General features: G+C 37.8%; 1 protein-coding gene across 1 annotated transcript; it reads left to right on the forward strand.

Moving 5' to 3' along the window:
• Positions 1-7,915: 7,915 nt before the first annotated feature.
• LOC114647998 (cystatin-like) lies at positions 7,916-25,013 on the forward strand. The gene is made up of 3 exons (XM_028796767.2): positions 7,916-8,134; positions 21,424-21,540; positions 24,800-25,013. The coding sequence occupies exons 1-3, from the start codon at positions 7,934-7,936 to the stop codon at positions 24,881-24,883; spliced, it is 402 nt and encodes a 133-aa protein (XP_028652600.2). The 5' UTR covers positions 7,916-7,933; the 3' UTR covers positions 24,884-25,013.
• Positions 25,014-25,574: the final 561 nt, after the last annotated feature.

Below are 25,574 nucleotides of genomic sequence, written 5' to 3' on the forward strand. Positions count from 1 at the left end.
GAAAATACATGCTGAAACTCCTGACATTCTAATTTCCCTGTAAATATTTTTTATTTCTTCTGCTGTGACTATTTTTAGACATTTTAACATAAAACCTTTGATTCTTTTCTTAATTCTTACCAGCATTGTGGGCCAAATCAACTGCCTCTTTTAACAACAAATATATGTTTACCTTTTAAAGTAGCAACAGCTTAACATTGCCATTGCTGCATTCGAAACTGCATTTTCAAACCTCACTTTTTTATATGTGTGCCACATACAGTATATGGTAATTTCCTATTTGTCCTTGTGGGTACCCTCATACACAGGAACTGTAAGAGTGACCATATGCCAAACTATTGTGTCCTTTCTGTACTGAAGATACTGTTCCTTTTCTAAGATACTTGATTTGCCTTTTTTAATGAAAGAAGAAAAATTTCCTCAGATGGTCCAAAACCTTAATAAGTACGTCTAGCTTTAGGATGAAGCACATGATCCACAAAATGCTGTACATTGTTCAAACCCTCATAAAATCAAAGCATCATTTTCAAGTAATGATTTAATGTTTTCAAAAAGAGAAAAGGGTTATTTAATGCTAATGAAATAAAAGGATTAGAAACTCAACCTTTCAGCTAAGTAGCCTTCATTAGGTAATGTTCGCAAAATTAAATGCAGCCTTCCAGCTAGTAAATGACTACAAGTTTGACAACCATCAAATCAGAGTTGCATTCTTGACTTATGAACTGATTTTCTTTCTGCAGTCCACACAGTCTCTGTAGTTTCTATGGTTTAATCAAATTACACAGGGTATTGTCATAATCAGATACAGCATTAGGATAAGAAGAAAACAAAATTACATAAAAGTTTGACACCATAACTATCCATCCATCCATCCATTTTCCAACCTGCTGAATCCGAACACAGGGTCACAGGGGTCTGCTGGAGCCAATCCCAGCCAACACAGGGCACAAGGCAGGAACCAATCCCGGGCAGGGTGCCAACCCACCGCAGGACACACACAAACACACCCACACACCAAGCACACACTAGGGCCAATTTAGAATCTCCAATCCACCAAACCTGCATGTCTTTGGACTGTGGGAGGAAACATACCATAACTAACATTTTGTATATCTTATTTAGATATTCAAAATAGCAATAGTTGTCAGTGTTCTGAGGATACCTGTAAGAAAGAATTTCAATGTACTATGTACACGTAACAATAAAATTGAATTTTATTGAACTTCAGCTGAGTATTTTATGAATACTCAGCTGAAGTTCAACAAAAAGAGTAATTAATATGTAAAAGGGCACATCTAAGTAATTAATGTTGCCATCATTAAACCTGCTCCTCTGCCCTGCCCTCAGTCTTGCTTGTGATGGTTCGTCTATAAAAAAAATTGTTAATAAGTTGAAACATAATCATATAGATCCAAATTGAACAGTTTTATATTAGAGTGGCACATAAAGGATTGGAATCTCTGACTGGAAGCCTAGTGAATATTTCTACTCTAAGTCCAGACTAGAAGACACAGAAAACATTCCTCCACCTGAAGCAGGAGAGAGAGAGAGAGAGAGAGAGAGAAAGTGAGAGAGAGAGAGAGAGAGAGAGAGAGAGAGAGTACCCATGAATGTTAACCTTTAAACTGACCATGAGCTCAGTTCAGTGTATTGCCAGAGTAAAAGATATCTCTGGTTCCAAAAATACACTTTAGAAATGAATGAAAACTAGAGGGCTGTGCCCCCTGCTCGCCCACCCTCACCCCCAAACCTGGGGCGTGCTGCACTTCACATCTCTGCCGCTCGCGTTGTGAAGGGGGGGCTGAGTGCACGCTAAGGAGATGTGGTCAGATCAGCTGCTGCCGAGCTGTGTGCTCTGCTTGTCACGCTGCGTGTCGATTATTTTAAAGCCTGTGCAGCAGCTGTGCTTTTGTCTTACTGCATTGTCTCGCGGGACATTAAAGTGTCTCCTTGAAAATCACGTACTGTCTCCTTCTAAGCCATCCAAGATTTTTTTTTTTTTATAATAGAGAGATATCAAACTATAACATTTTCTAAACACACTTAATCCTGAGCAGGGCCGTGGGGGGGGCTGCAGCCTGTCCCAACAAGCATATGGCATAAGGCAGGAACAATCCCCAGGGTAGGATGCCAGTCCATTACAGGGTGAACATACACACTCCCCAGACACACACACACACAGGGCCAACTTATTAGATTGATATCATTATAGAAATTCACTCTCAAGAGAGTGTTTTCTCTGTTTTCTGCATGGGGCAAATATAAGTATGCACAGGGTTACAAGCTGAGGTTCACCACACATAATTTCCCAGACTGTGAGGCCCATAGGTTGCTTGTATTTGCCTAAAGCCAATATTACTCATAGAATGTCATAACACTAGCTGTGCAATGCTGAAAGTGTGCAACTGTTTTGTCTGCATTGTGCAATCTCCATGTCCTTTTTACCATTTATTAATGAATATGTATGGTGGATGAAAGGATCATTACTTTGGTGGAGAGAGGCTCATTAACCCTTTCATCTGGCTAAAATAGTTGTGTGCCTTGAGTATGTACTACTGTATATATCCATGAATTCATAGGTGCTGTAGTTTTAAGGTAAAGAATTCTGAAAAACAGTATTTTATGAAACATTATTTCCATGTACTACATACATTCAATAAAATTTAGCTAAGCTTAAGCTAGTCACAAGATGAGAAAGCAGCAGTAATTCATTGAGTACCTATTGTCACAAGAATGACTCAAGACTATTGCAAAGGTTTAGGGCAGCCACCCGTATAATATGCCCTGGCTACAAAAAGTTGAATTGAAGAAAGTTGTTTACAAGACTGAGTCCAAAACAGAACTGAATATGTGGAGGTAAGATGGCAGCATTAAAGGCCGTTGGAGGAAGTAAAATCATTTATGCCGAGACCGGAAGTGACATCATCAGTCCCCCCAAACCCCAGGCACACACACACCCCCATCGGAACCGGAAGTGATGTCATCAGAGGTGCCAGTACTCCAGCGGGGTTTCCCGGGAATGGTTTGCAATGAACTGAGTGAGACAGTCGGCACACTCCGCCGCCCCATGGTCTGATGTAGAATTATAATTACTCAAGCCCTTTAGCTGCCTCTAATCGCATGTGTGTGACACTGTACATTAGAAGGCTCTCTTCACTTCACTGAAAAACAATGCACTTTTGACAGCTCTAGGTCTAAATACTGGTACATCACCATTAATTATGGTTAGGCTACAAATATAAATATTAAAATGCACCAAATCCATTTCAGGGATGCTGGGGCCTATGAAGTTGAGTGTGATAATAATAAATAATAATAATAACATTTATTTGTATAGCACATTTTCATACAAAAATGTAGCTCAAAGTGCTTTACATAATGAAGAACAGTAAATAAAAAAAATATATAACAACATAAGAAATTAAAATAAGACAATATTAGTTAACATAAAAAAAGAGTAAGGTCCGATGGCCAGGGTGGACAGAAAAAAAAAAAAAAACTCCAGACGGCTGGTGAAAAAAATAAAATCTGCAGGGGTTCATGGCCATGAGACCACCCAGTCCCCTCTGGGCATTCTACCTAACATAAATGAAACAGTCCTCTTGTGTCTAGGGTTCTCACGGAAGGACTTGATGATGATGGACATGTAGACTTCTTGCTTTGAGTAGATGGTGGTGGCACCACCAAAAGGACACCGGAAAAAGAAACAGAAGAGAGAGTAAGGGTTAGTACGGATTTTAGAGCCACCATTAATAGTTATTATTATGAATTGGACATACAAAGTATCAGGATTAAATTACAGTGAAATTATGAGAAAGCCATGTTAAAATAATGTGTTTTCAGCAGTTTTTTTAAGTGCTCCACTGTATTAGTCTGGCGAATTCCTATTGGCAGGCTATTCCAGATTTTAGGTGCGTAACAGCAGAAGGCCGCCTCACCACTTTTAAGTTTTGCTCTCGGAATTCTAAGGAGATATTCATTTGAGGATCTGAGATTACGATTTGGAATATAAGATGTCAGAAATTCCGATATATAAGATGGGGCAAGATTATTTAAGGCTTTATAAACCATAAGCAGAATTTTAAAGTCAATCCTGAATGACACAGGTAACCAGTGCAGTGACATCAAAACTGGAGAAATGTGCTCGGATTTTCTTTTCCTGGTTAGGATTCTAGCAGCTGCATTCTGCACTAGTTGCAAACGATTTATGTCTTTTTTGGGTAGTCCTGAGAGGAGTGCGTTACAGTAATCTAGTCGACTGAAAACAAACGCGTGAACTAATTTCTCCGCATCTTTCAATGATATAAGAGGTCTAACTTTTGCTATGTTTCTTAAGTGAAAAAATGCTGTCCTAGTGATCTGATTAATATACGATTTAAAATTCAGATTACAGTCAATAGTTACCCCTAAGCTTTTTACCTCCATCTTGACTTTTAATCCTAATATATCCAGTTTATTTCTAATTGTCTCATTGTATCCATTATTGCCAATCACTAAGATTTCAGTTTTCTCTTTATTTAGCTTGAGAAAGTTACTATTCATCCACTCTGAAATACAAGTCAGACATTGTGTTAGTGAATCAATAGAATCGGGGTCATCAGGTGCTATTGATAAATACAGCTGTGTGTCATCAGCATAGCTGTGGTAGCTCACGTTGTGCTCTGAGATAATCTGACCTAACGGAAGCATATAGATTGAGAAGAGCAGCGGACCCAGGATAGAGCCTTGTGGAACACCATATTGGATATCATGTGTCCTTGAGTTGTAATTACCACAACTAACAAAGAATTTTCTCCCTGCCAGGTAGGATTCAAACCAATTTAAGACGCTGCCAGAGAGGCCCACCCATTGACTAAGACGATTTCTAAGAATATTATGATCAATGGTGTCAAATGCTGCACTCAGATCTAGGAGGATGAGAACAGATAAATGGCCTCTGTCTGCATTTACCCGCAAGTCATTTACTACTTTAACGAGTGCAGTTTCTGTGCTTTGATTTGTTCTAAAACCTGACTGAAATTTATCAAGAATAGTATGTTTATTGAGGTGGTCATTTAACTGCATAATGACTGCTTCTCTAGAATTTTACTTAAGAAACGCAGGTTAGAGATGGGTCTAAAATTTTCAAGAGCAGAGGGGTCAGTATTATTTTTCTTAAGCAGGGGTTTAACTACAGCAGTCTTGAGACAGTCTGGGAATACACCCGTATCTAATGACGAATTTACTATGTCAAGAATATTATCAATTAGCACGTCCAATCCTTCTGATGGCAACATAAACTTAACATTGGCAGAAGCCTGAACATTCTATCAGCCCTGTCCTCCGAAGTCTTGAATGCTAGTTAGAATTTTTCCGTTTTTAACAGGAGGGGTATAGTAACAAGGATGGTACAGTGGTTAGCAATTCTCTCACACAGCTTAATTCTACTAGCTTCAAATACCAGTCCGATCACTGATATATTTTGGAGTTTGTGTGCTCTACCTGAACTAGCCTGAACATTCTCTTGGATCTCTAATTTTCCAAAGATGTTAGTGATGGGTTAACTGGTAATTCCATATTGACCCTACAGGGTGAGTGTTGGTGTGGGCCACCACCCAGGTGATAGACTGGAAATCCATCCTGGATTAGTGTTTGCATTGAACCCAGTGCTTCTGGGATATGCTCTGGCTCCCCACAGCCCTGCACTGGAATAAGAGGGATAAGAAAAAGAAAGAATGAATAACGTATAATTAACAAATAAAGATTTGTTTGAAGAATAGTTTTTACAAAGGCCACATGCCTATTTTCCCACATGTTTTAAGAGGAAGGTAATTAAGACTTTGGGCCAGGTTTTCTGTTGTTTTTCTTCATTCAAAAATACAGTTTTCTAATCCTTGTAGTACTGTTTCAATCCAGACAGTGCAGTAATCATAAATTAAAGCAAACAAATTGTAGAGTTTCAAAGCACTAAAGAACTGCCATTCACCACAAAAGAAAATGTGTGCTTTGATGAAACCACACATTTACAGAATTTTAAAAGGATGATTTTACTTCAGTGAAGATTTATTATTTAGCTTGTTATTATTTAGCTTGTCCAGATCAGAGCTGCATTTGGTTTCCTACAGTATGAGGCAGTAGTTGAACAGGCCAAAACATGTGGTGGTTGCATATTCATACCATGTCTGCATGGATTTTTAGAAATTTGAACAGACTTGCCCAAGAGTGAAGCAGATGTCCATTTATTCTGTCTGGGACAGAGCTTTTTTTATATTTGTTTGCTAAAGGGTCTCCTTTAATATCAAACTGGTCAAAGAATGGCTGTCTCAAGTCCCGAGTCTGGTCTTTAGGTGAATAATTTCTGAATCAAACTCCTGTGTCTGTAACATTAAATGTAATTAACTGAATTTCTGAGCCAACTGACAGTCAGCTTTAACCCGTTACAATTATACATGAATATTGTTTTTACTATGCCATTCCTGCCACGATGAACTCTGGTTATCACTCTGTAGTTCACTGACAATCCTGTCTTTATTCTTAAACATTGCTAACTTTATTTCATGATTCAACTCCTTGTGTAGACCTTTCTGTTTAGCTATAGTTCCATGCTGAAATACCTAGTTTCTTCTGTTTAGTAGTTCTTTTAAATCTTTGGTAATCCATAGCTTGGTGTTAGAATATAGTTTGTAACTGGAATTCCAGTAACTGGAATTATGACATCCTTGCAGAATGTAATATAATGCTTACGATGTCTGTCATGAATGTTTTACTACTGGTATTGGCCTTTTAAAAAGTATTTTATAACTAGGTAGACACAGTTCATCTGATGAACCCAACGAGGGACTGGCTCCAGATTCATAAGTGCCTTTAATGTTGCTGTAACACTGACAAGTTAAAAATGATGCTGAGTTTATTTTTTCAGAGAGCTGTAGTTAAAATTGCCAAAAATAATTTTTGAGTAGTCATGAGGCAGCGATTCAACCTTCTGTATCATTCTGCAGATACTGTATGCTGCTTCACTGACCACCTCCCTTAAATAAATTGAGTATAGAGAGAATGATAATATTTCCTTTTCCTCCAAGCACACTTTTACTCTAGCCATCTACAATGTTAATGTTAAAAAGAGAGCAAAAACTGGTCTTATTATTTCTGGGGAAACAATGGAGATACTCATCAGGACTGAATTACAGCAGATTGACATCCAGTACATAGAGACATTCATGAAGAGAACTAAAACTCTCTCTGTCAGCTTAACCAGAACAATCTTGTATAAGAGGTATTGTACAGTACTTTGTTGTATCTGACTATAAATTAAAAATAATAAATATTTGTTGTTAAGGTAGCTTTATCCAGGGGTGAAGTCTACTGTGGTTGTCCATGGGTCAAGGTTAGGTCCTATTTTGTTTCTTCTGTACAAGAAATGAATGGCTAAACCAGTAACTATGGTTATTGTCAAGCGGACCTTTAAATAAATATGTACAAAAATTGCCAGGAGATCCATTTTTACAAGGAAGTCAAATCAGATTACATTGCTTTGTGGTAGAATACACAGACTCAGTTTCACAAAGTGCTGTTGGTAATCACTGTACATGAATTGCCATTTCACTTTTTTGTCCCTTGCAACGTTTGTTATCAATATTTGAAAGCAACATGCACAATCATCATAGAAAGTACCAAATGAAAAGCAAATATTTAAAGTGTACATATAAAATTGTTTGCTTAGACTGGTTGTAGATACCACCTAAAAAGCTAAGTCTATTCAGATTTATACTGCAGAAAGAAGAAGAAAATAAAGTTTCATGTTGCAAGCATTGGACCTTTGTCAATTTTTCTAAGAAAGGAAATCAGCAATGTAAATATACATAATAGATAGGCACCAGTGATTAATGACTATATAAATGGCAGCATATGGCCCTTTCTTCACACATAACTAATTTAATGCAGTAGAAGCCTGGCAATGGCCTTCTGCAGGTCCTTTTATCTTCTCTGTTTTGTGATAGTGACTGTGTCTTCTGGACCTATCAACATTAAAAAACGGGATACTCAGAGCAGCAGTGAGATTGTTAATTCTCTCAACTATGCATTGGAATCCTTTAATTTTATGAACAAGGAAGACTATCTTTTCAAGGTTCTCTCGTATGAGTCACAGATGATAGAGGTAAATACCAACTTGTTTATCATGCAGGTACAGCATAAAACCTCAGGTGGTCACCTGGAGAAATTTACTGTAGCTATTAATTTGTCGCAAAGCTGGTTGATTAACTATTCAGTAACATCAAAATGAACATTCTGTAACTACACAGATGTTTTCAGCCATCTATGATGTTATATTTAAAAAAAAAAACCTAAGGGAGACCCCAAATGAATGTACAGAAGGTGCACTTCATAACACCTGCATTAAATGATAGTTTGGTACTTTGCATAAAGTTAGGTGGAATGTAAAACAACAAAACATTGTAAATGACTTCTAAATTGTGTTTTTTCTTTTTTAGGCTCTTAAAAATAACTGTACTGTGGCTATTTAATCTTCCACATTCTTTAAATATTTTTGACAATAAGATTTGAGGTGGTAGAATGAATTTTGTTAGAGAAATGTTCATTAAATAATTTTCATTAAATAATAATACTTCTCTTTCTCATCAAAACTACAGTATCTACTTGAATACTTTCCATACTGTGTGTGAGGTAAGCCGGTTTAGGCAACTTAACACCCAGTCTATATTTCTTCTCCTAGTTATTAATCACTAGCTAACTAAATGTTTTCTGAATCTGTTTATTCAATTTCAAGATTGGTAAGTTGAATATGGGTTGCTGGAAGATATGCTGGTAGCAATAGGCAGGACTAAGTTACCCTGTCATGAAAACAATGTTATTCTATTACAGGGTTCACCTACATATCCACACAAACGCCACACATCCATCCCCCCCACACACACAAACACATTTTTGGGATTACTCCTGTTATCCTGCCTCCTACTAATGATTATTCATTTATGATAAATCTACAAAATAACCACAAACATTCTTAAATTCACTAATTCATTATGTTCAGCATTTGAATTTGTATAATGAAATAACTGTGTACACTTCAACAAATGTAAATGTTTCTGCCCTTCAACATATGGATTCAAATTCAATCTCGTATCTAAAGAGATACCAGATTTTTGTATTTTTTCCTGAAAGTATGTCCCCTTTTGTTCCCAGTTATAAGCACACAAACACACACACTCCTCAAAATAAGTGGTAAGGAACAAAATACACACAGAAACGTTACGGATAAACAGCACTTGACCTGACGTTTAATGCTGGTCTTTGCACATACAAGCACCCACAGACATAACATATATAACATCATCATTAGTACAAGAGATTCTGGTACTACAGGAATGTGACACATTTTTTGTCTATTGCCAAATTATTGGCTCTTCTGTTATAACAAGGTGGCTAGGTTCAAAGAAAGTATACCTAGATCCTGGATGTCATTTTTTAAATTGTAGTCTTACATTAAAACACTTCCAGCAAGCAACAGGGTGTGGTGGATGCTCATATTATCATCATATTAAAATATTGTTTATAAGAGTTAAAAATAATATACTTGTCCCATATTTTCCTTCTTCTTTATCTTCTTTGTAACCAAAGTACACTGACAAATTCTTGGTTATATAAAATATGTTGTACATGACCTTCAACTCTGTCTCGTATTATACCTGTATTATTTCTCTGGAGGCTTACTTTTGAAAATGGCCTTGTCTTACAAATCATATAACAGGTAACATTCCCAGTAAAAGCTAAAATATCTCTCTATGTGTGGCTAAATACAAACTAAATCTATTGAAAATAAATACTACAGGAAATCAAATATGCGTCTAGATAATCTATTAAAGCACTAATCTCAGTGAAATACTTATTATTCATTATATTTATTTCACATTACAATGTTGTGTGAAGTCTACATGCAAATGTGTGTGATTGTCCAAGGTACTCTAGATTTGTGTTAAATTGCAAAAATAATCATTGTAGTATAACTATTAATTCTACTTTGACCCACCTTGAGTACATACTGTAAATATGCCCCGTGACGCTGGTGCTCATTGATTGTCCAGTTCTGCAAACAGACAAAAAACTCAAAAATACATAGTACGATGTGTGGGCTGCTGTGTCTTACAATATGTATGTTGGGCTAAAAGTCAGGTATTCTAAAAATGTTAATACATGTGTGTAACATGAACAGCTATTATGTTTTCAGGTGATTTCAAATATCTTATAACCAATTGTTGCGTATACCATAATCCAGTGATAATTTAAATGTTTTTAGATTAATGGCTGGGAGGATTTTATTCAAAATCAGTGTTATAACTATTTATCTTACAACAGCTCACCATGCTATTAAATATGAAAATGTTGCCAACAAAAGAAGCATAACACATTTCATTTTGCCTCATATTTAGGGTAAAAGTACAAATATTTTATAGGGGAAGAAGGATGAACAACTGAAAGTGTCTTTCAGGCTTTCATTTTAATCTTGGGTCAAACTTCAAGTATTTTTTATTCATCTACAGTTTACAGGAATTAATTAAAAAATATATCAACATACATGGGCGGCACGGTGGTGCAGTGGTAGCGCTGCTGCCTTGCAGTTTGTTAACCCAGGTTCACTTCCCAGGTCCTCCCTGCGTGGAGTTTGCATGTTCTCCCCGTGTCTGCGTGGGTTTCCTCCCACAATCCAAAGACATGCAGGTTAGGTGGATTGACAATTTTAAAATTGGCCCTAGTGTGTGCTTGGTGTGTGTGTGTCCTGTGGTGGGTTGGCGCCGTGCCTGGGATTGGTTCCTGCCTTGCGCCCTGTGTTGGCTGGGATTGGCTCCAGCAGACCCCTGTGACCCTGCGTTCAGATTCAGCGGGTTGGAAAATGGATGGATGGATCAACATACATACTATATTTGAAATGCAGTGTTTTGTTGTTATTTTTAAGTTGAGAATTTTTTCTCTAAATATTTTTTATTATCAGACAAACTCATTTAAGATATACCAGTTGTTCCTTAACATTTCAATGTAAGGACTATAACAAAAATAATATATATATATATATATAAAAAACACGTATATATGTGTGTATGTATATATATGTTGTGAGCTTGGGTCCGAACACCATCAGGCTAACACCAGCACTTTCCATAAAACGCACGTTTATTATCTACAAAAGTCCCACACAGCACACAGTGCCTCCAGCACCAATCACCCTCTCCACGGGTCTCTCGTCCAAATGTCCGTGGGCCGCCTTTCCTCTCCTCCCGGAAGCTTCGTCCTTCTCCCAGTCCCGACTCTAGCTCCCTAATTGTAAGGAGGTGGCCATTTTTATTCTCACTCGGGTGTGCTCCAGGTGCCAAGAGGTGACACTCTTCCGGCAGCACTTCCTGGTGTGGTGGAAGTGCTGCCATGGCACCCGGAAGCACTCCGGGCATCCCAGGAAGGACCTTCCTCCACCTTCCCAGGTGTGGCGGAAGTGCATGTTTCCCGGGCTCTCTGAGGCTTGGGGCACGCCCTGGCGTTGGCCACGGGCCCCAATGGGCTTGAGCCTCCTTGCTCCTCTCCCGATCCTGGGCGGTTGCCCCCTCATATAAACCACCTCCCGGTCCTTCCAGGCATCCCGGCTGTGTCTGTCCCCCAGCCTCCTGTGACAATGTGTGTATATATATATATATATATGACAGTAGGGGGCAGTGTCGCACCTCCAAACCTGCAGACTGCACACCAAAACACCAGGTAAAAGTCATAATGAATTTATTACAACAATTCACAAAGCACCTCCACCTCCACAATACTCAATAATAAATCAATAAGCAATGCAATAACAATAAATCCTCTCCACCCAGCAGCTCCGTCATACTCCCACCCAACTCCAGCTCAGTCTGCTGGGTTTCCCACAGTCCTTTAAATAGTCCTTGACCTGGAAGTGCTTCTGTCCTTCAGTCCATGTGATGCCATAGCACTTCCAGGTCAGATGAAAACTCTTTTTTTTTTTCAGCCTGGAAGTACTTCATTTCTTCTATCCCCGTGATGAGGTAGTACTTCTGGGCTATAATAGAAACACTTGTGCCTCCCTGCAGCGTCCCCTGGTGGCCCCCACAGTATCCAGCAGGGCTGTGCAGCCGAACTCCATTGTCCATAATGCCCTGCGGGAATTCAGGGCACCTCCATGTTGCAGGGAGGACTCCCTCTAGCAGCCTGGGGGTGTTGGCTGGGATAAACTGCCGGCCATCCCTCACAATATATGTATATGTATATATATATATATATATATATATAGGGCGGCATGGTAGCGCAGTGGGTAGTGCTGCTGCCTTGCAATTAGGAGACCCAGGTTCATTTCCCGGGTCATCCCTGCGTGGAGTTTGCATGTTCTTCCCGTGTCTGCGTGGGTTTCCTCCAGGTACTCTGGTTTCCTCCCACAGTCCAAAGACATGCATGTTAGATGCATTGTCGATTCTAAATTGTCCCTAGTGTGTGTGTGCCCTGTGGTGGGCTGGCGCCCTGCCCAGGGTTTGTTTCCTGCCTTGCGCCCTGTGTTGGCTGGGGTTTGCTCCAGCAGACTCCCGTGACCCTGTAGTTAGGATATAGCGGGTTGGATAATGGATGGATGGATATATATATGTAAACAGCTGTAAAAAAATTCTGTTTGAATATTTACAAAGCTCCTCTGAAGACAAACTCAGGGCCTTCTCCCTTCTGTAAAAACATTTACATACCTAATGGCACATATCTCTTTAAATTCACATTGATATTGTGGTTGTGTGAGTATGTAGCCCCTGGAATAGACTGGTGCTCCCTTTAGGATTGGTCCCTACTTTGTGGCTAATGCTTCAGGGATAAGCATTATCTGTTAGAATAAATGCATTATCTACCTGTATAATTTACTGAACTTCTGGTAATAATATGGAATTTGGTAGTAATTAAGGTAATACATTAACAGTAAACATAAACTCTAGCTATCTGGCATCAGATAGAAAAGAAATAACTCTAGTTGACAATGTACAAATTATGGGTGACTGGGGTCAACACTTAATTCTGGGTCTCTTTACAAGAAGTTCTTAATTGTGATATAAAGTTTAATGCTCCAATGTTGTTTCTGATATTGGTGCTGAACCTCTGCATATGCAACACTAGGATACTGAAAACCAATAGACTAACAGCTAGTGATTGACACAATATTTTTATTTTTAGACAAATATCTTAACAATTGTTTTTACAATATGAAATGTTTAATCAGCAGTTCCAATAAGAGTACACTAGGCTAAAATAATGACACTTCAGCCTGAATTTAAATGTAAGAATTACACAAGGGTCTCTCCCTGATTCTACTTTAGTGTCCTTTTCTTGTTGTAACTTAGTGGATTGTTCTTTGCTGTTTAACTATTGTCACTATTTTTCCATTGTACTTTTTCATTCTTGTATAATTATGTTATAGTACAGTAATCCCTCGCTATGTCGCACTTCGCCTTTTGCGGCTTCACTCTATCGCGGATTTTATATGTAAGCATATTTAAATATATATCGCGGATTTTTTGCTGGTTCGCGGATTTCTGCGGACAATGGGTCTTTTAATTTCTGGTACATGCTTCCTCAGTTGGTTTGCCCAGTTGATTTCATACAAGGGACGCTATTGGCAGATGGCTGAGAAGCTACCCAACTTACTTTTCTCTCACTCTTGCTCTGACTTTCTCTGATCCTGACGTAGGGGGATTGAGCAGGGGGGCTGTTCGCACACCTAGACGATACGGACGCTCATCTAAAAATGCTGAAAGATTATCTTCACGTTGCTACCTTCTGTGCAGCTGCTTCCTGAAGCGACATGCTGCACGGTGCTTCGCTCTCTTAAAAGCTCGAAGGGCACGTATTGATTTTTAATTGTTTTTCTCTGTCTCTCTCTCTGCTCCTGACGGAGGGGGTGTGAGCTGCTGCCTTCATTGTAACTGCTTTGTGCCGCGGTGCTTCGCATACTTAAAAGCCAAACAGCCCTATTGATTTGTTTGCTTTCCTCTGTCTTTATGACAGTCTCTGCTCCTGACACGCACTCCTTTGAAGAGGAAGATATGTTTGCATTCTTTTAATTGTGAGACGGAACTGTCATCTCTGTCTTGTCATGGAGCACAGTTTAAACTTTTGAAAAAGAGACAAATGTTTGTTTGCAGTGTTTGAATAACGTTCCTGTCTCTCTACATCCTCCTGTGTTTCTGCGCAAATCTGTGACCCAAGCATGACAATATAAAAATAACCATATAAACATATGGTTTCTACTTCACGGATTTTCACCTTTCGCAGGGGGGTCTGGAACGCAACCCCCGCGATGGAGGAGGGATTACTGTAATCAAAAAGGTGGGGAGGTGCAGGATCTCTAATTAGGTTATAGTCCTCAGTTGCTGCAGTACCTATTGTTGTGAATCCAAGTTTTTAACCTTCTTTACATAATTATTTTCTTTAAAGAACTTTTCACATTTTTTATGTTTTTGAATTGTACCTGCCATTTTGTGGTTATCTTTGAGTTGCAATGGCAATGCTGTTCTCAGTTGCTACATATATTACCAGTCGCATGACGTGGAGATCACAACGTCACTATGTCAATACACTCCATCTACTTATTTTATTCAAACATTCAATAAATGAGTATTTATTAATACTAATAGTAAAATATTTTTTCATTGTTTATTTTGACTTTGTGGTGCCTCTGAGGCTAGGGATCTGCCCCGGCAATCCGAAGGTTGCTGGTTCGTACCCCGTAAATGCCAGAAGTAACTCTACTCAGTTGAGCCCTTGAGCAAGGCCCTTAGCCTTCATCCAGCCCTGCAAGTGGGTTCTTCAACTTACAGGGAAAACTTGGGGGTTGGTGGCAGGACTGGCACTCCAGCCACTGTTAAAAAAAAAACTCACACTGTTCCAGTATGGTACTGAGGCAGTACCTCTGCTATAGCGTTTTTTGTAGCAAGTATACCGTGTTTTTTAGTGACCTTGCTTGTTGAATATTTCCCTGGAAATTTGCCATGTAGCTGGCAAAGATGAATATTTTTTACCCCACTGCCCCATTATGCTTTGCAAGGCAAAAAAAGCATGTCGTTACAGATATGTGGCAGCATTACGCAGAACTTTCATGTTTGTGTACTGTACACATACTCAGTTTCACATTCAGGTTGCTACCTGATCTGCTTCACACATGGATGAAGTCACTACTCTAGCCAGATTTGCAATCTATATGCACAAAAGAAAGAAAACAAAAACTCATAGTATTTATATTTGAGGGGTACATTTGCTGACCATAATGAGAATATTGTCAAAATACCTTGTTGTTCTGCATAGATTAACTGAACAATGTTCACTGCTTTATTAAGTATGCTATGCCTCTCACTATGCCACTTGAAATCGGGTAAATGGGTTTTAAACGGATAATGATCTACACTCAGTGCAAACCCAGGTGCCTGCTTCTCTCAACTGCCTTTCGGACAAGACTTGGGAAAGGTTACAAACAGGATTCAAAGGCTACCTTATGTTTGCAACACCTGGAGAAAATAAAAGTGGGGTGTATTAAAAACTCCCATAATAAGCTACCTGTGTTTTGATTGTGAGTGCCTAAGCAGCTCAATATAACTATACCACAAGAACTGTTTGTCCGAAGACATAGAGAGTGATAAGCTGGCACAGGAATTAAAATAAGATGAAAAGGATACAGAACTGGTCTGCCATCCATTAGGCAATTGTCGATCGCTGTCAAATAAGATGGATGAACTGTCTGCTTAAAGGGGCATGGTGCACACAAGTACAATGACATTTTGTTTTTTCAGAGAGATAGCTTAAACCTGACATACCTGACACTGTTTTAATTCGGATGGATTTCATTTTATTTGAGCAGACAGAGACTCAATGTGGTGTGGAAAAAAACAGGAGGGAGACTGGGACATCTGCTTGAATAAGGAATGGTGTAAAAGAGAGCATATCGCAGTTAATACTACAGTTTGTAATTCAGACAGTGAAATTCTGGCTGTCAGAATTCTCCAATGTTAATTGCCCAGGGAGACAAGTTACATCATCCTTATTAATGTTTATACTCCTCCCTCTGCAAATGGGGACAAAAGCAGAGGGAATGATTCACTCTGTCACCAGCACTTTAATGATAAGTCATTCTGACTTTGCACTTCTAATACTGTATGTGGTGACTTCAAACATGTGTCTGTGGAAGGAACAATGAAAAACTTCTGCCAGTTTGTGTCACTTCCACTCGAGGAACTAACCAGCTAGACCCACTCTATTCAAATGTTAAAGATGCCTTCAAGTGTCAACTTCTGGTACCTTTGGGCAGATTTTACCATACTCTGAGTAATGCTGTTCCCAGCTACAAGTCTGTTATTAGATGGCAGCATGTTACCACCAAGATAGTGAAGATGTGGTGCCTGAAAGCAGAAATGGCTCTGAATAACTGCTTCCAAATGACAGACTAAGAAATGATGTGCAAGTCACAAGGGGATGATATTGAAGGACTCAGTCACTGCATCACAGACTATATTGCCTTTTGCAACAACACTGTGGTACCCTCAAAGACAGTGTGCTTCTTTTCAAATAAAAATCCCTGGATTACTAAGCACCTAAAAAGTCTCCAGAATGAGAAAAAGGAAGTTTTTAAATCTGGTTACAAATAGCCTGTAAAGAATGTGCAGCAAGTACTAAAGAAAAAGTTGAGTGAAGGAAAGGAAGTTTACAAGGTTAAAATAGAAATAGAAAATAAACTCAATCAGAATAGCATGAAAGATGTCTGGAAAAGACTGGGCTCAGGCAATCCAGGCTCAGGTACTAGAATGGGATGTGGACAAACCTAAACCAATATTTTAATAGATTTTCCTTCATACTGCCACATTCTTTCAATGCCCAGTACCCCCAAACAATCCCTACTACATAAACAACTCCTATCACTTCAACTGGAATGGGCAGTGACAAGTCCACCCATCAGTATGGGCTATCCATAACTGAAGACCAAATGAGGCTACAACTGAGGAAGCTATACATAGAAAAAGCCGCAGGCCATACTGAGTCGAGTTTTTAAGGACTGTGATGGCCAACTTTGTGGTACCCTCTGTCACCTTTTCAGTTTCTCCCTAAAGTTCATTTTTCCTCTTTCCAAAGAAGGCAGGAGCCAAATGACCTAATGACTCCAGTCCAGTGGCACTTACTTCTCACATCATGAAGACCTTTAAGAGATTGGTCCTGGACTATGAGTAGACCACCCGGACCCACTGCAGTTTGGCGATTAGACAAAGCTTGGAGAGGAGGACAACTTATGTATCTGCTCCACAAGGAATATTCTCGCCTGGACAAAGCTGGCAGCACTATGAGGATTATGTTTTTGTTATTTCTCCAGTGCCTTCAATACGATCCAGCCATCCCTGTTAAGGGGTATGCGTAGAGATATGTAGGTAGATGAGCCCATGGAGTCCTGAAAAATGGATTATCTGTCCAGCATACTGCAGTTTGTAAGGCTCAAGGACTGTGTAAGTGATGTGGATGTGAGCAGCACATATAACTATAATATCAGGTTTCACCACTTGCAGGAATTCACAGATGATTCTGCACTTATGGGGTGTATCCATAAGAGGGATGAGATATAGATGTATAGAAGTCAGGTGGAGAACTTTCTTGATACAGAAAAAAATGTCTCCAACTTAACATCAGTGAAACCAATGAACTGGTTATTGATTTTCGCTGCACCAAACAGCATGTAGGCAAGTCACTGTTCGGGAAATGAATGTACAGTAGAGATGGTGCACTTCTACAAGTACCTGGTGGACCACATCAGAGACAGGTTGGACTGGTCTTGTACCGCAGGGGAAGTACAGGTATATAAGAAAGTATAGATCATGTTCTTTTTTCTTATGAGACTGTGTTCCTTAACTGTGGGTAAGGAGATCCTTCACATATTCGATAATGTTGTGATGGCCAATGTGATTTTCTACATTGTGGTGTGCTGGGCTGGTAACTACCTCAGGAGGTAGTAGCGAAGAAGAGAATGAAAGGTGCCTCACTGTGACTGTAACTGCCAAGTCAGAAGTTTTATTTTTTTCATTTTTTTTCTTTTTACTCATTCCAGTGTGTGTTCAGACCATGTGATCTATCTATCATTATTCTAGTGCTTTATATGTGAATGGGTGGGGGCATATGTGCCAAATTTGTCACATATCAGACTATGATGTTTTTAATGTGTACTCAATGATTAAAGCACGTCTGATCACTTTAAAAGAGACTCCTGTGTTGAATACACGTGAATGTAGCCCAACACAATGCAAGTACATTAGTCATATTCACCAGCAGACATGTCATGCTCTCATATGTGTAGCACAGGACTATAATATTTAGATAACATATAATGTAAACTAAATATGAATGCATAAAAAGAACAGATATCCAATGTTTCTACATTATGTCTCCTGCAGATGCTTTTTACTTTTATTATGATGTTTGAAAAATTCAGAGATCCCACTGGCTAAAAACCAAAATATTTTAACCCTGTTATATACAGCACTCATAGATTTAATTGAATTTTATATTTAAACTAAAGCTTGCTGATAGTCTTCTGTGTTCCACACAAAATGTTAGTCTTTCATATCTGTATTTACAAGTATATCACTCATCAACAAAAACACTGTTTTTCTGTTTAGTTAAAAAGATATTTGGAAGCATGGTACATCTAGGGCACTAAATATCTGCTAAGAAAGGTCATTTCGACTTTATGCAACCACAACCAATTTGTGATTGAGCAGAACTATGGATTCATGCTTGAATATAACGGTTCATTACACTAATGAGGAATATACAATGAAAAGCAGATGCTTGCAAAGCTGCTTCTTTAAATGAATGTGCCTTTCATTATAATACTTTCCTCAAGCACAGGGAAGCCACTGCTCAAGGGCTGAGTCTGGTATCAGCATGTAATAGTGTGTTACTATCTAAATACTTGATGAGCTTGCTATATATTTATATTGTTACACTTAATGCTTTTGTATACCGGTTAACCAAAACTATCAGATTGTCTACATTAACTTCTTAATTCTATGTTACTGTTACTTAGACTTTATCATGTACTTTAATTTTTATATACACATTCAATATAGCCAGCTTTTATATACGCATTTAACACATTAGAGCCCCAAATTAACATTCCCATGTTTAACATTTTCTCACATTTTACATATTTGAAATGTAAGTGGTAGTAATATCTGGATTTTCAGAAGAAACATTAATTTCAGAAATAAGGAGGATTGTTTGTGCTATAGTTAAATTTTATTTTGTAAAGTTTTGTTTATCGGTAATTTACTGTATTCACTGTATTAAACAAAACATTGACACAACATTTTTAAGTAAGATGTATTTCTGTTGTAACAAATAAAAAAGAAGCATTGTCAAACATTAAATTTTTGCTTTCAAGTACTCCACCATTTAACAATTTCATAATCATTTTTAAGCAGTTCTCTGCACAATGATGTTTGTACTGTACTGTGTGTAAACAAAATACAAGATATACAGCTGGCAAAAGAAGGTGCATTTGAATCGTACTGTTAATTGAAATTAATAATCACAATTATAGTAACAAAGTAAATAATTGTCAGTTATTAATTTTGGCATAATCATGCACCCCTATTCTTCTTCTTCTTTTGGCTGCTCCAGTTAGGGGTCGTCACAGTGGATCATTTGTTTCCATATCTTTCTGTCCTCTGGATCTTGTTCTGTTACACCTATCACCTGCATGTCGTCTCTCACCACATCCATAAACCTTCTCTTAGGCCTTCCTCTTTTACTCTTACCTGGCAGCTCTATCTTTAGCATCCTTCTCCCAATATACTCAGCATCTGTAATCTGCACATGTCCAAACCAAAGCAATCTCGCATCTCTGACTTTGTCTCCCAACCGTCCAACTTGAGCTGACATTGATTTGGAAACATTTTACACCGGATGCCCTTCCTGACGTAACCCTCCCCATTTATCCGGGCTTGGGACTGGCGTGAAGAAACACTGGTTTGTGCATCCCCTGTGGCTGGGTTGTGTACCCCTATTAAAATATTCAATAAATTGTATGCACCAAGTAAATTAAGTTAAAATAAACCATGATTCAGTTTTTAGTGTTTTTGATCTAAACCCTCCAAAATTTTGTAATGGTACAAGATTATAGATCAATGTGTTTTTTTCAGATCTTATTGAAGCTACCATTTTTACAAGATGTGCTACAATGTGAAATTATGTTTATACCCATAGTTTCCATTATTCTTACTAGTTGTTTCAGTTCAAAAGAATACAATTTCCTGTAACACTGTGTTTTGCAATGACAATCTGCCAAAGCAAAAATTGACCAACAGCAGGAATGTTTTACTCATGGCCAATTGCATCTTAGCATATTCCATATTAAGGCACTACAGTGAAATAATAATCATAATAACCCCAGGTTCATTTAAAAAAATTGTATTCAGAAAAGTACTCAGTTGGTTACAAAGAAGTTCAGATACTCATGCACATATAAACAAAGATAGGTCAAGAACACCCAGAAATAGGCTAGCAGTACCAAGCACAGAGACATTTTCAAAAATATTTTTTGCACAATAGTGCCATCTACTAGGGGGTGAGATACTAAAACGGTTTCAGTGTTTGGAAATAAGGCAAAAAATGAAATATTTTGTATGGACAGTATAGCAGCAGTAGAGTGTACAGAATACAGTAAAATTCTTACTTGCATGTTTAGCCAATGTATAACAGGTTGCTACTCCTTGTGCCATAATAAACAGATACAAAGGTTCATTTCAGGATCAGTGCCTGTATGGATTTTTGCAGGACGTCTCTGGGTTCTAAGACGATACATCCTAAATATACTGTATGTCTGTTAGGTTAATTGGTTATTGTTATTCAGCTTATTGTGTGTACCATTGTGCCCTGTGATAAAGTGGTGTCCTGTGCACAGATGGTTTCAGCCTTATGCCCGGTCCTGCTGGGTTTAGAACACTGATGCATGGAAGGAAGGATAGATTAAAAAAAACTTCATAACACAAAGCATTAAATATTCATACTACATTACTGACATTCTCCTGCAATGGAGCACATGGAAAACATGTTTGTATTTTACAAAATATATAATAATCTGTAAGTATTTGATAATGCATATCAAGGAAATTATTGTAATTGTAAAATAAATTAATATATCCTACACTTAGAACCACAGAGATCCAAAGTTGGATTAAGCTTGTTGGATATAGTAATGCCAAAATATATCACAAATGTACTTTAAATGTGTATATTACAAAAAAGCACTAATATTACTACATTTACTATTGTTAAACTATTGCAATTATAAGATGTTTGTTAGGGGAAAAGTAAAAGAAAAACATATGGGACAATAACTTCATATCTATTGTCAAATAAATGTTTCAGATTATGAATGGCATAGAATATATTTTTAATGCTGAAGTAGGAAGAACCCAGTGCAAGAAGACTGATAATATAGACATTGCAGACTGTACTTTAATCGAGCTACCAGGACAAATGCAGGTATTGTAAATACATTTTTATTTATCAATAAAATAATCTTATTGTCTGTGTTTTCTAAGCTTTGTTTATGTTTATAATTTGTTATGTTATTTTACCAAAAAAAAATTTAAATTATAAGGACAAAGGGTCTCATGTATAAACGTTGTACACGTACAAAAATGTTGATTATGCCTGTTTCCACGCTTACTTCGAGATGTATAAAAACTAAACTTGGCGTAAAGCCACTCACATTCTCACACCAGCCTTAACCATTGCGTATACAAGTTTCAACTACTGCTACTGTTCCTGTGTGGTTCCCCATTCTTTTTTAGATTCACAGCCCTGAAATGGCTTTATCAAATACACTGTAATTAACCGTATGTCTTTTACAAATTTAAGGCATGATTGTAATCATCCTGTAACAATATAATGGTCTATAGAATTGCCAAACTATTCCAAATACCATAGCGTTGTTACTCTAAGTGCACCACTTGCTGCCTCAGCTGTGTGCACAGTATATTTGAACTTCTCTCATTTGGCAAATGCTTCAGAATCTTTCTTGCACGAACCTCGAGGTTCAGAATCAGTTTCATCCCAAGAGCTATAAACACCCTCAATCAGACCATCAAGTGCTCCCGGTAGAACTGTTTGTACTTATAATTACAATTACCTCATTGTAAACTTGCACTACAACTGTAACATTGCACAACCTGAGTCACTTTATGAAGCATTTGCACTATCTGCACTATATGTACATGTATATTGTACTTATGCTTTTGTATTGTATATTTTTCATAGTTTTTTAACGCATTATTATTATTATTGTTATTTTAGCATTTTGTAGGAAAATAAGTTTATGGAGGATTTGCATATCGAATCTCACTGTACCACACAATAACAATAAAGGAATTCAACTCAATAGAAGACAGCGCATATTTACAGATGATGATGACTGGCTTCTAAGTGGATTTAGATTTCCAAGAGCTATCTTCTTAGAGCTGTTGATATTATTTTTAAGATGAAATGCATTGAAGTATGTATATTACATTATACAGATACATTTTTAACTACATTTAAATAATGTATACTGTTAATAATTAAACGTGTGGGCACGGTGGTGCAGCGGTAGCGATGAGATGGCGCCCTGTCCAGGGATTGTTCCTACCTTGTGCTGTATGCTTGCTGGGACTGGTGCTTCTCTGGATGGATAGATGGATGGAATAATTAAACATGTACTACGAAGACATTTCAATGTTCCTTAAAGGTTTTGAAGAACTTAGAGATTGTTTTACATTGATTAAAAAGTTTATTTTGTGGCAATTGGTTGAATTTAGTAAATTTAATATTGATTTTATGATTAAGTTTACGAAGTTCTACTTTAATGATAAAATAAACTACGAGTTTAAAGTGGGCATTTTAACCTTTTTTCACTGTGTCCCTGTTTTTTTCTTTCCTCTGTACTGTAATATGCTTCGTTATGACACTCAAATGGTGGGGTGCGACTCGCATTTTCACAGTGACTTTGATATCTGACCACTTCTTTTTTATTTCGGGCACTGTGCAACTTTCTGAACTTGAACTTTTGAGTGTCTCCGCCACTCTGTATCACTCGATTAGCTTCCTTTTGTTGTTTATGCAACTGCTTAAGCCAACAAATAGTATGTTTTCCTTGCCTCCACTTTGCTGAAATTCTGTTTTTTCACGTGCTTTTGCCATTGTCTTTTAACCAAACAATGACCGGGGCAAGGTGATATTTTTATTTATTTGCATTTTAAAATATGCTAAATTCTGGGAGAAGTTGGGGTTTGCTGCATTACTTTTCACGCTGACCAGGATTTATGGAGCGTGGAAGCTGGCTTACACATGGTTTTGTGCATACGGACATTTCCACCTTTGTCTGTACGCCATGTTTTAGTGAGAGTTCTACGCACGCCGTTATGCATGAGGCCCCAGGAATGTAATTTAATTCTTTCGGTGTAGGATGAGAGTGAAGCACTAAGAGGTACCAATGGCACTACATCAGTAACAGGAGGATTATATGGTGTCCTGAACATTTAAGGCTGATATAATGGCAAGGACTGTAGGGATACCTGAAGTCAATACAGAGATCTCTAGTCTGGTACTCAATACAGAGAGCTCCTGACCTGGAAATGCTTCCAAAGGAACTGGAAGTGAACATGTAAGTGGTCATAGATTATGGCATTAAAGAGTTGTTAAACTTGGCCTTGAGGAGAAACATGGAGAAGGGGTTGACTGGTGGAAGGAATTTATTCTAGATTAATGGGCATAAGGAGTTAGCACCTCCTTTACATGTCTGAATTTGCTTTTCCTCAGTTTTATTATTATTTTATTTATTATTATTATTACTACAGTTTTATTTTCAAAGACATGCACATTAGGTAAAGTATAGTAATTGCTGACTTTAATATGGCTGGGTGAGTGTTCCCTGTGATGAACTGGCACTTGTCAAAGTTTAAGTTCTACCTTTAACCCATTGCTACTAGCACAGGCTGCAGGTATCTGTAACCTTACATTGGAACAGATGGATTTGAAAAATAAATTAAATCGACATCAACTCTTGTATTACTTAAGACCACTTTCCAAGAATTGGCTATGCAGGTTCTTTTGGACAGGTCTTGCCTTTATCAGCGAGGGTACTTGCTCTCTAATAGACCATTACAGACATGGACAAATTCTTTTTAGCCTCAAAAATATGATGCTCTCTTTTTGCTTTGGAGCAGTCCAACCCATAATTAAACTAAAGTGCTCACCATTAAATCTATCAAGGAAGAAATGCGAGAATATTCCTGAGTGAACTATACTCCAGCTTCAACAGTACATTTTTAATACTATATATAAAGGAATCCTAAGCACAGCATATCCTTGGAGTGACACATACTCCCACTGCTACTGCATCCAAATCTCATGCATTTTGTGTCCATGTCCACAAAACACAAATAAGGACCTCTTTTTGTTTGTCAATATGGTACCAATTTTGCACAAACAAATAACAAGAACAACTAAATGAGGGGAAGCATTAAAAAACACATTTCTGGAGTTAACCAGAATTATGAAAAGTAAATGAAGATTACAAGTGAAATACAGTGTATTTATCTCTGGTTATTTCTGTGTCTTACAAGTATATAGTATACCTAAACAATAAATAGTAACTAAAGAGCAGTCAACTCATAAGCTGAATCTGTTGTAAGGTAATGTGAAATAAATAATTTAAAGTAATTTGAAATAAATAACGCTACTTGTTTCCTTGCTTCTTTTACAGGTCATGTCTTGTCATTTTGTAGTCCTAAACTGGCAGAGCAGAAGCATCCTTCTTCAGTCCGTCTGCAAAAACAAGGGCACATGATGAAAAGAAAAGAGTGTGTTTTTAACTATAACTAAGTGCAAGAAAAGAAAATAGTACTGTACATTATAATATATTAGGAAAATGAAGACATATAAAATGATTTTTAAATAAAGGGACTCTTTAAAATGTTTTCAACATTTGTGATGGATATAACTATGAGCTCAAGCTGCATGATCACCAAATTGTCTCCTGTCTGGCCTGCTTTCTAATTTATGCATCCATTACAAGATTTTTAGTAAAATCTGAAGTCAATACACATGTATTTACAATTGTGGTTTACTGTTATATTTTATGCTTCTCATAAGAGTACAGAGAGTATAAAAATGCTCTTAGAAAGTTTTAAAAACCAAGACCTGGTAACACTAACAATAATGAAGGAGTTTCTGGGTAAAAACAGGGGTACAGTGGTCAAAGCTGCTGTCTCACAGCTCCAGAATCCCAGCCCACTCTCTTTTTGGACTTTGCAAATTCTACCAGCACTCCGGGTTTTCTTCCACATACCAAATATGTTGCATTAGGTTGATTGACATATTTAAACTGGCCCTATATAAGTTTGGGTGGGTGTATCTGACAATGGACTGACATTCAATGCAAAGTTGGGTCCTGTGAATTTGATGCTGTTAGGATGGATTCCCACTCTTGTGAATATGATGGATGGAAAAAAGTACAGGTTTATATGCTTTAGCACATT

The sequence above is a fragment of the Erpetoichthys calabaricus genome, chromosome 3 (assembly GCF_900747795.2).
Source record: "Erpetoichthys calabaricus chromosome 3, fErpCal1.3, whole genome shotgun sequence".
Taxonomy (NCBI): Eukaryota; Metazoa; Chordata; class Cladistia; order Polypteriformes; family Polypteridae; genus Erpetoichthys; species Erpetoichthys calabaricus.

Bases quoted from the DNA above. Each gene is read 5' to 3' on its own strand.
- LOC114647998 (XM_028796767.2), top strand. From the start codon at position 7,934: ATGGCCTTCTGCAGGTCCTTTTATCTTCTCTGTTTTGTGATAGTGACT. The intron at 8,135-21,423 runs GTAAATACCAAC...TAAATGTTTCAG, and splicing joins ATGAGTCACAGATGATAGAG to ATTATGAATGGCATAGAATA. The intron at 21,541-24,799 runs GTATTGTAAATA...CTTCTTTTACAG, and splicing joins AGCTACCAGGACAAATGCAG to GTCATGTCTTGTCATTTTGT.